Consider the following 13,738-nt stretch of genomic DNA (forward strand, 5'->3'; position numbering starts at 1 on the left):
TAAGGCTGGATTCACACATGCAGTTTTTGAGCCAAACACAAGAGTGGAACCGAGGGAGGAAAGAGGCGTATAAGTCTTTTATTTTTTACTTTTCCTTCGTGTTTGATCCATTCCCTGCTCTGGCTAAAAATCTGCACCAAAAACTGCAACAAAAACGGCGTGTGCGTATTCTGTGTGCTGCAAATCAAGTCTGTTCCTAGTCTTATAATCACATGTTATAAGACTTTGTGAACTCAACCTTTTTTTTTTTGACCAACGTGAACAAGGCCTTAGGCTGGATTCACACGAACGGGTCGTTCCCGAGCCCGAGTGACGGCCGGTAAAATCGGCCATTCTGCCCGGCCGGTTTGCATAAAGTTTTGCATCCGTGCCGGGCCGGACAGATCCGGACAGTGACATCAGCGGCAACTCCTGAAGGGGAATCCCCATGTGTTCGTGGATTCCGCTTCAGGAGTTTCCCCTGATGTCACTGCCCAGATATGGACAGAGACATCAAGCGCTCTGTCCAGGAGCGGAATCCCCGAAAACACGGGGATTCCGCTCCTTCAAGGAGCTAAATTGCGGCTAGCACATAGCAGAGCGGGGAGATACTTCCCTGCTCTGCTATAGTGGCGTCGCTGCAGTAGTAGCAGCCGCAGCAGCAGCAGCTGCTGCTAGCGGCGCCATCGAAGGTGTCGCCGGGCCAGGGTGCTTTTAACAAGCAGGGGAAGGGAGCCAGCGCAGCGCTCCCTCCACCTGCTGTACACCCCGGCCCTGCCACACAGTGTGCAGCGATGCCATCCGTCAGAATGGCATCAACTCCTCCTCCTCACATGCACTCTGCGCTGTGAGGAGGAGGAGATAGAGCGCAAGCGCCGGGAAACCCGGCCATCACTCGGAACACATTCCGGTGATGGCCGTGTAATACCCGGCCCCATAGACTTCTATGGGAGCCGGGCGGCCGGGTGTCCGGGCGAAGATAGAGCATGTCCTATTTTTTGACGGCCGGATTTTCCGGCCGTCAAAAAATCGGTCGTGTGAATAGCCCCATTAGGGGTCTATTATTCCTAATGCAGCCGGGTGCCGGCCAATTTATGAACGGCCGGCACCCGGCCGGGAAACCCTGCCGTGTGAATGAGGCCTTACATAAACATATTTGGTATTTCACCTGAAAAAAATTCTCCACATGTTCCCTCGGGGCTTCGTCTCTCATGTTTGGGTATGTATACTTTCCCATCATGTCATATATAGACTTCATGATGTCCATCATTTCCTGTGGAAACAATATGAAAATAAATAAAATGCAAATAAGAAGACCTGGTAAAAGGTAAAACATAATATATCTACGTTATAACATAAATAGAACATTTTGGGGAATTTTTTTATTATTTAAATTTTTTTCCTTTCGAGGGTGCAGTCACACACGGCAGATTTTTGTTGCAGAAATTTCTGCGACTGAAAATTTCTTTCATTTATCTGAATGAAACTTGCAGAAAATTATCCACCTGTTGCGGAAACAACCACGTCCGGGTGAATGGAACAGGTTTACTGTCGACGAATTTTCGGCAACAAAATCTGCCGTGTGTGACTGCACCCTAAGGCCTTGTTCACACAGTGCAGATTTGATGCAGATTTTGCATGTATTTTTTAAGCCAAAATCAGAATTGGATCTATAAGAGAAAATAATTTAACCCGTTAGTGACCCGCCAATACGCCTTTACACAGAGCAGGAAGCGGTTAAATGTCCCTGCTCTCAGCTGCCAGATGTAGCTGAGCTCGAACGGGTGAGATCGATATTGGTATCGATCTCATCCGATTAACCCCTCAGATGCGTCGCTCAATAGCGAGTGCCGCATCTAAGTGGTTTTGGAGAGAGGGAGGGAGCTTCCTCTCATCCCACTGACACCCGGTAATAAGATTGCCGAATGTCTGTGTCTCCGATGGCAGCCGGGGGCCTAATAAAGACCAGGTCTGCCTGTAGTGAATGCCTGCTAGGACATGCCAGAGGCATGTCCTAGCAGATGCCTGTCCGTTTTAAACAAAAGTATTGCAGTGTATTATATATGCAATCGGATGATCACATATTAAAGTCCCCTAGTGGGACTAGTAAAAAAAGTTTACACATATTTGGTATCGCCGCGTCCGTAACGACCCCGACTATAAAGCTATTACATTATTTAACCCGCACGGTGAACGCCGTAAAAAATAAAATAAAACAAATATGGAAAAATTGCTGTTTTCTGGGGATCCGGACTTAAAAAAAATGTGATAAAAAGTGATCAAAAAGCCGCATCTACTCCAAACTGGTACCGATAAAAACTACAAGTCGTCCCGCAAAAAAAAAAAGCCCTCATACAACCGCATCGGCGAAAAAATAAAAAAGTTATGGCTCTTCAAATATGGAGACACAAAAACAAATAATTTTGAAAAAAAAAAGCGTTTTTACTGTGTAAAAGTAGTAAAACATACAAAAACTATACAAATTTGGTATCTTTGCAATCGTAACAACCCGCTGAATAAAGATATTGTGTTATTTATACCACATGGTAAACGGCGTAGATTTCGGACGCAAAAAAGAGTGGCAAAATTTCAGGTTTTTTCTATTCCCCCTCAAAAAAAAGTTAATAAAAGTTCATCAACAAATTCTATGTACCCCAAAATGGTGCTATTAAAAAATACAACTTGTCCCGCAAAAAACAAGACCTTATACAGCTATGTCGACGCAAAAATAAAAAAGTTATAGCTCTTGAAATGCGACGATGGAAAAACGTAAAAAATGGCCTGGTCATTAAGGCTGGGTTCACATTCCCTATTTTCAGATGTATACGAGGCGTATTATGCTTCGTTTTACGTCTGAAAATAGGGCTCCAATACGTCGGCAAACATCTGCCCATTCATTTGAATGGGTTTGCCGACGTACTGTGCAGACGACCTGTCATTTACGCGTCGTCGTTTGACAGCTGTCAAACGATGACGCGTAAAAATACAGCCTCGTCAAAAGAAGTGCAGGACACTTCTATACATTATATGCAGGACACTTCTATACATTATATGCGGGACACTTATATACATTATATGCGGGACACTTCTATACATTATATGCGGGACACTTATATACATTATATGCGGGACACTTCTATACATTATATGCAGGACACTTATATACATTATATGCAGGACACTTATATACATTATATGCAGGACACTTATATACATTATATGCGGGACACTTATATACATTATATGCAGTACACTTCTATACATTATATGCGGGACACTTCTATACATTATATGCGGGACACTTCTATACATTATATGCGGGACACTTCTATACATTATATGCGGGACACTTATATACATTATATGCAGGGCACTTATATACATTATATGCAGGACACTTATATACATTATATGCGGGGCACTTATATACATTATATGCAGGACACTTATATACATTATATGCAGGACACTTATATACATTATATGCGGGACACTTATATACATTATATGCGGGACACTTATATACATTATATGCGGGACACTTATATACATTATATGCAGGGCACTTATATACATTATATGCAGGACACTTCTATACATTATATGCGGGACACTTATATACATTATATGCAGGGCACTTATATACATTATATGCGGGACACTTCTATACATTATATGCGGGACACTTATATACATTATATGCAGGGCACTTATATACATTATATGCGGGACACTTATATACATTATATGCAGGACACTTATATACATTATATGCAGGACACTTATATACATTATATGCAGGACACTTATATACATTATATGCGGGACACTTATATACATTATATGCAGGGCACTTATATACATTATATGCGGGACACTTATATACATTATATGCGGGACACTTATATACATTATATGCGGGACACTTATATACATTATATGCAGGGCACTTATATACATTATATGCAGGACACTTATATACATTATATGCGGGACACTTATATACATTATATGCGGGACACTTCTATACATTATATGCGGGACACTTCTATACATTATATGCGGGACACTTATATACATTATATGCAGGGCACTTATATACATTATATGCGGGACACTTATATACATTATATGCGGGACACTTATATACATTATATGCGGGACACTTATATACATTATATGCGGGACACTTATATACATTATATGCGGGACACTTATATACATTATATGCGGGACACTTATATACATTATATGCAGGACACTTATATACATTATATGCAGGACACTTATATACATTATATGCAGGACACTTATATACATTATATGCAGGACACTTATATACATTATATGCGGGACACTTATATACATTATATGCGGGACACTTATATACATTATATGCGGGACACTTATATACATTATATGCGGGACACATATACATTATATGCGGGACACTTATATACATTATATGCGGGACACTTATATACATTATATGCGGGACACTTATATACATTATATGCGGGACACTTATATACATTATATGCGGGACACATATACATTATATGCGGGACACTTATATACATTATATGCGGGACACTTATATACATTATATGCGGGACACTTATATACATTATACGCGGGACACATATACATTATATGCGGGACACTTATATACATTATATGCGGGACACTTATATACATTATATGCGGGACACTTATATACATTATATGCGGGACACTTATATACATTATATGCAGGGCACTTATATACATTATATGCAGGACACTTATATACATTATATGCGGGACACTTATATACATTATATGCGGGACACTTCTATACATTATATGCGGGACACTTATATACATTCTATGCAGGGCACTTATATACATTATATGCGGGACACTTATATACATTATATGCGGGACACTTATATACATTATATGCGGGACACTTATATACATTATATGCAGGACACTTATATACATTATATGCAGGACACTTATATACATTATATGCAGGACACTTATATACATTATATGCAGGACACTTATATACATTATATGCAGGACACTTATATACATTATATGCGGGACACTTATATACATTATATGCGGGACACTTCTATACATTATATGCATGACACTTATATACATTATATGCAGGACACTTATATACATTATATGCATGACACTTATATACATTCTATGCAGGGCACTTATATACATTATATGCGGGACACTTATATACATTATATGCGGGACACTTATATACATTATATGCGGGACACTTATATACATTATATGCGGGACACATATACATTATATGCGGGACACTTATATACATTATATGCGGGACACTTATATACATTATATGCGGGACACTTATATACATTATATGCGGGACACATATACATTATATGCGGGACACTTATATACATTATATGCGGGACACTTATATACATTATATGCGGGACACTTATATACATTATACGCGGGACACATATACATTATACGCGGGACACTTATATACATTATATGCGGGACACTTATATACATTATATGCGGGACACTTATATACATTATATGCGGGACACTTATATACATTATATGCGGGACACTTATATACATTATATGCGGGACACTTCTATACATTATATGCATGACACTTATATACATTATATGCAGGACACTTATATACATTATATGCGGGACACTTCTATACATTATATGCGGGACACTTATATACATTATATGCGGGACACTTCTATACATTATATGCATGACACTTATATACATTATATGCAGGACACTTATATACATTATATGCAGGACACTTATATACATTATATGCGGGACACTTATATACATTATATGCAGGACACTTATATACATTATATGCAGGACACTTATATACATTATATGCGGGACACTTATATACATTATATGCGGGACACTTATATACATTATATGCGGGACACTTCTATACATTATATGCGGGACACTTATATACATTATATGCGGGACACTTATATACATTACATGCGGGACACTTATATACATTACATGCAGGACACTTATATACATTATATGCGGGACACTTATATACATTATATGCTGGACACTTATATACATTATATGCGGGACACTTATATACATTATATGCAGGACACTTCTATACATTATATGCAGGACACTTATATACATTATATGCGGGACACTTCTATACATTATATGCGGGACACTTATATACATTATATGTGGGACACTTATATACATTACATGCGGGACTTTTCTATACATTATATGCAGGACACTTCTTTGCAACGTAATTTGAGCCGTTCTTCATTGAAGTCAATGAAGAACAGCTCAAGATTTACGAGCGTCAAAGACGCCTCGCAAAATGCGAGGACGAGCAACTACGTCTGAAACGACGCAGCTGTTTTCTCCTGAAAACAGTCTGTCTTTTCAGACGTAAAAGACAGTTCACGTGTGCACATACCCTAAGGGTTTAAGGGCTTTCTTGATATATTTCTTCTGTTTAGGTACTGTTTCTGTTTTTGGCTTAACACAGAGTTTTTTGATGAGTTTCTTGACGCGGAAATCGCGTCGGAAAACGCGCCAAGAAACTTCCAAAAATGCCTCCTATTGATTTCATTGATTTCAATGGGAGGCAGAGGCGTTTTTGTTTGGCGAGCAGAAAAAACGTCTCGCGGGATAAAGAAGGGACATGCCCTATCTTCGGGCGTTTACGCCTCTGACATCCCATTGACATCAATGGGAGGCAGAGAAAGCGTATTTCGCAGCGTATTTATGCCCACGGTGCTCAATGGCCACGGGCGAAAAACGGCGTGCAGGCAGAGGAAAATATGCCTCAAAATTCCAAACGGAATTTTGAGGCAGATTTTCCGCCTGCAAAAAACTCTGTGTGAACCCAGCGGTAATGTACAGAATTCGCTGCCTTCACGTTTGCTGACGTCTTATGTGGAAGGGCCGAGAGCACAGCCAACAATCCTTGCGTCAGTCAGCGGTTATTTCATAAAGAAATAATGACCATACCTTATCCATGACACATCATTCATTTATTATACCCTCAGGGGCTCAAGACTAAAAGAAAATGAGTTTCCTAAGACATCTCGAAGAAAACACGTCTAACGAAAGTCGCACTGACAAGTCATTCCACAATTACAGGGATTGTCTCATGATGACCCATATGCCCTCTGGATCTGACATTGGGGAGGATCCCCGACTTAATACCCCCTTTATGAGCCAGAATACACTAATCTGGCAGATCCAAGACGCTCATATATTACTTCTGGCGCAAAAAAAAACCATCTGAATATCCACAGCTTTCCCCGGCAAAATCCGCTGTTTGCCAGGGGTTCCGGGAGCTGGATCCGCGGCAATCGTTCTGGTAGATGTTAATTACGGTTTGCAGCATAATGGATTATATTTATTACTGTGTCCGAAGTGTGAAAACTAGAGTAAGAGGCTACAAAAACAATTGGAGATGACTTTATCCATACAGTTACCACTAATAGCACCTAAGATATTTTTAATCTTGTCCTTTAAAATGGGCATTTTAAGAAGGATGGGGGCAACACATAGATGTGATTTGGCCATACCACTCTATCAGAAAGTAAAGTTATATAGATCATTCCTAATGGTGTGCAAAATGCAGGAAAGAGACAGATGTTGGTCAAAGGCCCAGGAGATGTTACAGACTGCGCCCTGTGCAGCAGCGTGCATGTTACAAGCAGTCTACAAACTTCAACCCACTGCATGCAGGGGCACAGATGAATGGTTGGCAATACTCTTACATTATTAAAAGGAAGAAGTGACAGTATATTCAGTAACGTACAAAAGACAGCCAGGGGCAGACCCTGACAACACAGGAGCCCTGTGCATGAACGGTATATGACCCCCTTGTTTTCCAGCTGCTGATTTGATAACAGCAGGGGGCTAGCCATTTAGCTGGGCTCCTCTACAGTTGCACACATGATATCTCGGCCCCTGACAGCAGCGACAGCATGGTTCCTGGTAAGAATTCATAGGGGTTATCACCAGAATTTCCCTTTAATATCCAGATTTGTATTATCTCCGCCAAGCCTTCCCGAAAGTTTCATCTGACACATAGCACCCTTTCTTTGTTCCTGTATTTCCCCACTTGTCTTGCATATTTTTTTTTTTATCCAAATGCCTCTCGTACAATTTCATACATTACGTAGTCTGAGAGGAAAGGACAGAAAACCAGTCTGTGTATTATGAAGAGTGAATCTGGTTCCAGTGACCGCTTTAATATATGATGTAACTATATGAATTCAACTGGTGGTCACCAAGACAGGAAGTTGTGTGGTCGCTAGGCAACATGACCGACAATAGTACTGCAGAACATACTAAACACACTTTAAATAAACTAACAAATAAACAAACAAACAGTAAGTTACTTCTTTCAAGGGGTTGTTCACGACCGGACCTTTGATGACCTATTCACACCCGGACCCCGCACCGATCAGCTGCTCCGGGCGCCAGATGTTTTGAACGGTATGCAGTAGTTGGAGCCGGAAGCAGTTGGCTCTCGACACCGCATAAAGGCCATTCTGCAGAACTGCAGCTCTGCTCCTATTCACTTGAATACTGCAGCTCGACCGCTATTCCGTGACCGGAGCCATCTGCTTGCGGCATAGACGTCCATTGCCTGGAGGCAGCCGCAGCAGCTAATCGGTGCGGGGTCCAGGTGTCGTGGACAATCCCTTTAATAATGAAAGGATTACCTCTTTAGTGATGCAGCCATCTTTATTCAAGTCATACAAGTTAAAGGCCCAGTTGAGTCTGTCGTCTACACTCCCTCGTAGGATAATAGACAATCCCGCTACAAAATCCTATGGATAAAAAGTGAATTTTACAGTAACAGAAAAGGGATTTGTAAAAATGAATTAACAGACAGATTATTATTATTATTATAGTGTTATAACGTTGTCATTGCCAACGGAGTTGATTGTTCTTCTACTATTATGAATTTTCTACTTAAAGGGGTGAACCGCAGACCAGTTACCAGACAGAGCTCTTTATTTTGAGTTATTTATAAGACGTCCTGGTAAAGGGGAGGCAGTGGGTGCATCTAGACCCACTAGACGGCCTCCTGCTCTTCTGAATAAGTCTAAACAGACGGAAAGAGTCCCTATATGGGTAGTAGGGAACGCCGAGACCCACTTACATACAATAATGTTTGAGCCAATCAGGAGTTTTTTTACTGAGTGGAGTTGCATCACTGATCTTCTCTTTAGACATCTTATAAAAACCGTAAAATAAAGAGTTGTGTTTGGGGTTTCCGATTATAAACCACTAGCTTGGCCTGCTATCTCCTTATTCTACTCTCTTTCTCCGCCGCCACCAGCCACTTTAAATACTGAAATGGGGGTCAGAAAACCCCTGTTTTCCGACAGGTGGGTTCCTAGGGGTGAGTCGTTTACCTCTCAGACATTTACAGTTAAGAATACCCCTTTAATTAGAAAGTGTATGGCATCCTTCACAGATGTACGTTATACATATACTTCGGGGAGCTTCCCTAGGGCTGGAATCCCTGGGAAGAGTATCACGTAGCACTCGGTCCATGGATTCCAGCCCTGGAGAAGCCACTGACGTCACTGTCCATGTATCGACAGTGATGTCAGGGACTTTCAACTCGGGAGTCCCCGGCCAGGGTATCGGTATCGCTCTGGCCCGATACTCTGGGACTAGAGAAGCCCCTATTGTCACTGCCCATATATGGAAAGTGATGTCAGGGGCTCCCTCAAGGAGCGGAATCCCCGACCAGAACGTTGCCGATGCTCTGGCCTGGGATTCCAGCATCTCAAAGCCCCTAACGTCACGGTCGATGTATGGACAGTGACGTGAGGGGCTTTCCCGAGCTCAGCTCATAAAGTAGCGCTGTGCCCGGGGAATTCGGGCGATGTATCCCACTGTATGCCTATGAAGTGGGATACATCGGGAAGAGTCCTGACGTATACTTCTAATGGAAGGAAAAAACGAGATGTAAACATAGCCTTAGCCACCTGGAGAACTGTGGTAAACAGGAGGGCCCCGATATAGCTACATCTCCGACTTCATCTAAAGCTGATGACAAATTCTCACCTCAAAGCTGATGGAACCGTTGTGATCGGTGTCAAATGCATTGAATAGAAAATGTGCGTACATGCTGGAATCTGGAACAGAAAATGAGAGTTAATGACAAGGGAACCCACTGGGAGCGTTTGGAGAGATGAAGAATAGTCTTCAACATAAACTTTCAGGTTCTTTGGGAAAAATGATCTGAACAAGGGGGAGAAGGAACGAGCACGAGGCTTAACATATACACGCAGCAGCATCTCTGCTCCAGCGCCAAAGAGAGATGAACATGACCACTCCACAGCAGGTTTGCTTGAAAGTTTCTATGCCACTTTGGGGTTAATCCCGAACTTGTGTTTCGCAATTTGGGATTCAAATGTTAAGGGCTTTTACAAACGACTGTCTGTGCCACCCGAGTACCATCCGTGATTCGTGGAAAGATAGGACATGTTCTATCTTTGCACGAATCGGAGAGCAGGGGCTGTTTTCACGGACCCGATTCACCCACTGGAGTAAATGGGTCTGTGAAAACTATCAGGTGCCACTCGGATGCGGTGAAAAACGCATTGTGGTTGGGTGCATCGGTTGTGTGCAGGAGCCCTAAAAGATATGTGTGAGCCCTGTGACTGTGACTGACGGCTCCTGTCGAAGTTATGAGGGAAACTTTTTTCGTCTCTTTAAAGGGGTTCTTCACTTTGGACAATCCTTACTTGTTGGAAGGGTCCCTTGACAATTAGCTGATCACAAAGTGTCACCGTGATGGGACCCCCAGCGATCAGCTGTAATCGTTGAGGAAAACTGCCAGTAAGTGTTTCATTTCCCTGCAGCGCCACCACAGGGGAAATGAAGCATTACACTGTGCTCATTCATATTAATGGTTTGTCTGTATAATGCAGGACAGGACAGGTCCTCCGGAGCGAGAGACGCTCTTTGTAACCACTCTCCACACTGGCCTTGGTTTGGAAACCCAGCCCTAGGCCTCTTTTATATGGCAGTATTTTGGTCAGTACTTTGCATCAGTATGAGGGTATGTTCACACGGCCTATTTTCAATAGTTTTTCGGGCCGTAAATGGCTAAAAATACGGAGGCTGAACGCCTCTAAACATCTGTCCATTGATTTCAATGGGAAATACGGTGGTTCGTTCCGACAGGGCGTTTTTTTACCTGGCCATTTGTTAATGTCTCAATAGAAGAACAGCTCCAAAAATGTCCGTAAAAAACACATGAAAAAACGCTTGAGGCATAAAAAATGGCTAAAAACCAGAGGCTGGTTTCCCTTGAAAACAGCTCCGTATTTTACGGTCGTTTTTAGTTAAGCGTGTGAACATACCCTATGGAAGCCAAAACCAGGAATGAAACAGAGAAAAAGTATAATGGATAGTAGGGCTGGGTGAAAAATCAAATTAATTAGATTAATTCGCCATTTCAAGTTGGCACAATTCTGGATTTGCCCAGAATCGAGAAATTGTTACAGGCCCCGCCCCCATAGCGTGAGAGGAAAAAAAAGCTTTATTAACAAGCGGACGCTGCACAGCGCATCTACTTTACTGAATGCCGACAATGAACAGGAGCGGCAGTGAGAGGACTGGGGTTTGAGAACTCCGTGTAACGCCTCATGCACACGACCGTTCTGCCACTCGGGCCGTTTTTGACGGCATCCGAGCGGCACCTGATAGTCTTCACGGACCCATTCACTTTAGCGGGTGAATCGGGTCAATGAAAAATGATCCGAGTCTCCGATCCGAGGAAAGATAGAACACGTCCTATCTTTGCTCGGATCACTGACGGGACTCGGACGGCAAACACGGTCGTGTGCATGAGGCGTAACTGCGAGTCCAGAGACTGTTTTATACGGAGTCCCGTTCTCCGTGGCAGCTTCTTAATCCATTCAGTTCCTGCTGCATTTCAAGGCTTAAGAAGATATAGCCACCCTACAGCCACCCTACAGCCACCCCATAGCCACCCTATAGCCACACTACAGCCACCCTACAGCCACCCTATAGCCACACTACAGCCACCCTATAGCCACCCTACAGCCACCCTATAGCCACCCTATGGGTAACTGAAGTGGTTTTCTTTATCTTCAGTTCAGTGTCAGTGCAGGAGCCTCAGTGCTGGGGATATACAATGCAGAGATTTAACTAGTTCTATGTAGTACTGCTGATAATAAATCTAAGACTTGCCCCAGAAGTTATGTCCACAGAGCAGTCATAAATCACATGCAGACAGACTTTGGGGGTAATTTATCAACCTTCCTACACCAGAAAAGTCACAAAAAGGCCCAAAAGTCACAATTTGCTGTCCAAATTGCGACTTGCCCTTTTTGCGCCACCCACGACACTTTTGTAGAAAGGGGTGTGACCTCCGGGGAAAGAGCGTGACCACCGCGGCCCAACAAATTTATTATCATTTACGCCACGCTAATTGTAACATAAGGACACGTTAAAGGGCCTATTACAACGGCCAATTTTGGCCTGTGCAACGAGCGCCGATCAACAAGACAGTTTACTGGCCATGTACCACACATAGCCTATCTTGGTATTTTATTTTTTTTCAGATTATTTAACAGAAATCGAAAAATTCGAGATTCAAATCGAAAATCGTCCATAGTGTTGAAAAAAATCTAGATTCTATTTTTGGGCAAAATCACCCAGCCTTAATGGATAGTTGAAAGATTTATACATCTTCCTAGTTTTGGACCCACCCCTGGTTTTGGCTTTCAAATAATGAACCAAAATATCGACCTAAATATTGCAGTGTGAAAGTGGCCCTAGACTGATAGCATTGTGGGAACAGTGGAAATACATTGCATTATGCAAGCGAAGCAGTAGAGGGAGCTCTAGTGTCAAACCAAATACAACACCAAAGGAAAAGTTGAAGCTGTCCAGTTTAATGTAAATGGAATTTAATCTCACCATTTTTAAGATCCCTGCTTGCTGTCTGTGAATAGAAATATTATTGTTTCCTAAAAACACCTGACCTGATCGTGTCCAGTTGACACAGCAACAGGGTAAGTGACTCCGATACATGATTACAACATGATCAGAATGGGTTTTAGTGAATAAGCATGTTTTCGTTCACGGACATCAAACAGAGATATTGCAAATGATGAAGAATTTAAACACATAATCCCAGATGTACTAAGACAAGCGTTTCATATGCCAGTCTTAGGCTCTATTCACACGACAGGGTCCGAGTGTCGGCCGATAAAAACGTCCGTTTTGGCCCGTTTTTCTCTGGCCTTTTGCATTAGTTCCATTTCAGGCCGTTTTTCCGTTTTTGCCGATTTTGACCCGTTTTGCATTTTTTTTTTCCCTGTCCATTTTAAAAACGGATGAATTTTATTTGTCAATTTTTTGCCACTTCCCTCTGTAGATAATGACACACACTGCCACAGCCCCCCTATAGATAGTGCCACACAGCCCCCCCCTTTAGGTAGTGTCACACAGCCCCCCTGTAGGTAGTGCCACACAGCCTCCTGTTGGTGGTGTCACACAGCCCCCTTGTACATAGCACCCCCCCCTCCCCCGCAGATGGCACTCCCACTTTCCTTTAAATAGCACCTATGTAGGGGACCGCTCCAAGAAAAGTCCCTGACTTCACTGTCCATATATGGACAGTGAAGTCAGGGACATCTCCTGGAGCGGAATTCCC

The 13,738-nt window shown here is 42.3% G+C and overlaps 1 protein-coding gene across 4 annotated transcripts in view; it reads right to left on the minus strand.

Moving 5' to 3' along the window:
- Positions 1–13,738, minus strand: part of KCNIP2 (potassium voltage-gated channel interacting protein 2) — a 344,365-nt gene that overhangs the window by 15,507 nt on the left and 315,120 nt on the right. For all 4 annotated transcript variants that reach the window (XM_075843006.1, XM_075843003.1, XM_075843004.1 and 1 more), the window contains 3 exons: positions 10,111–10,181; positions 8,751–8,858; positions 1,148–1,252 (listed from right to left, as the gene is read on the minus strand). In XM_075843006.1, the coding sequence (XP_075699121.1) occupies positions 1,148–1,252; positions 8,751–8,858; positions 10,111–10,181 (284 nt within the window). The remainder of the gene's footprint in view (positions 1–1,147; positions 1,253–8,750; positions 8,859–10,110; positions 10,182–13,738) is intronic.

This window comes from Rhinoderma darwinii, chromosome 11, assembly GCF_050947455.1.
Source record: "Rhinoderma darwinii isolate aRhiDar2 chromosome 11, aRhiDar2.hap1, whole genome shotgun sequence".
NCBI classification, from domain to species: Eukaryota; Metazoa; Chordata; class Amphibia; order Anura; family Rhinodermatidae; genus Rhinoderma; species Rhinoderma darwinii.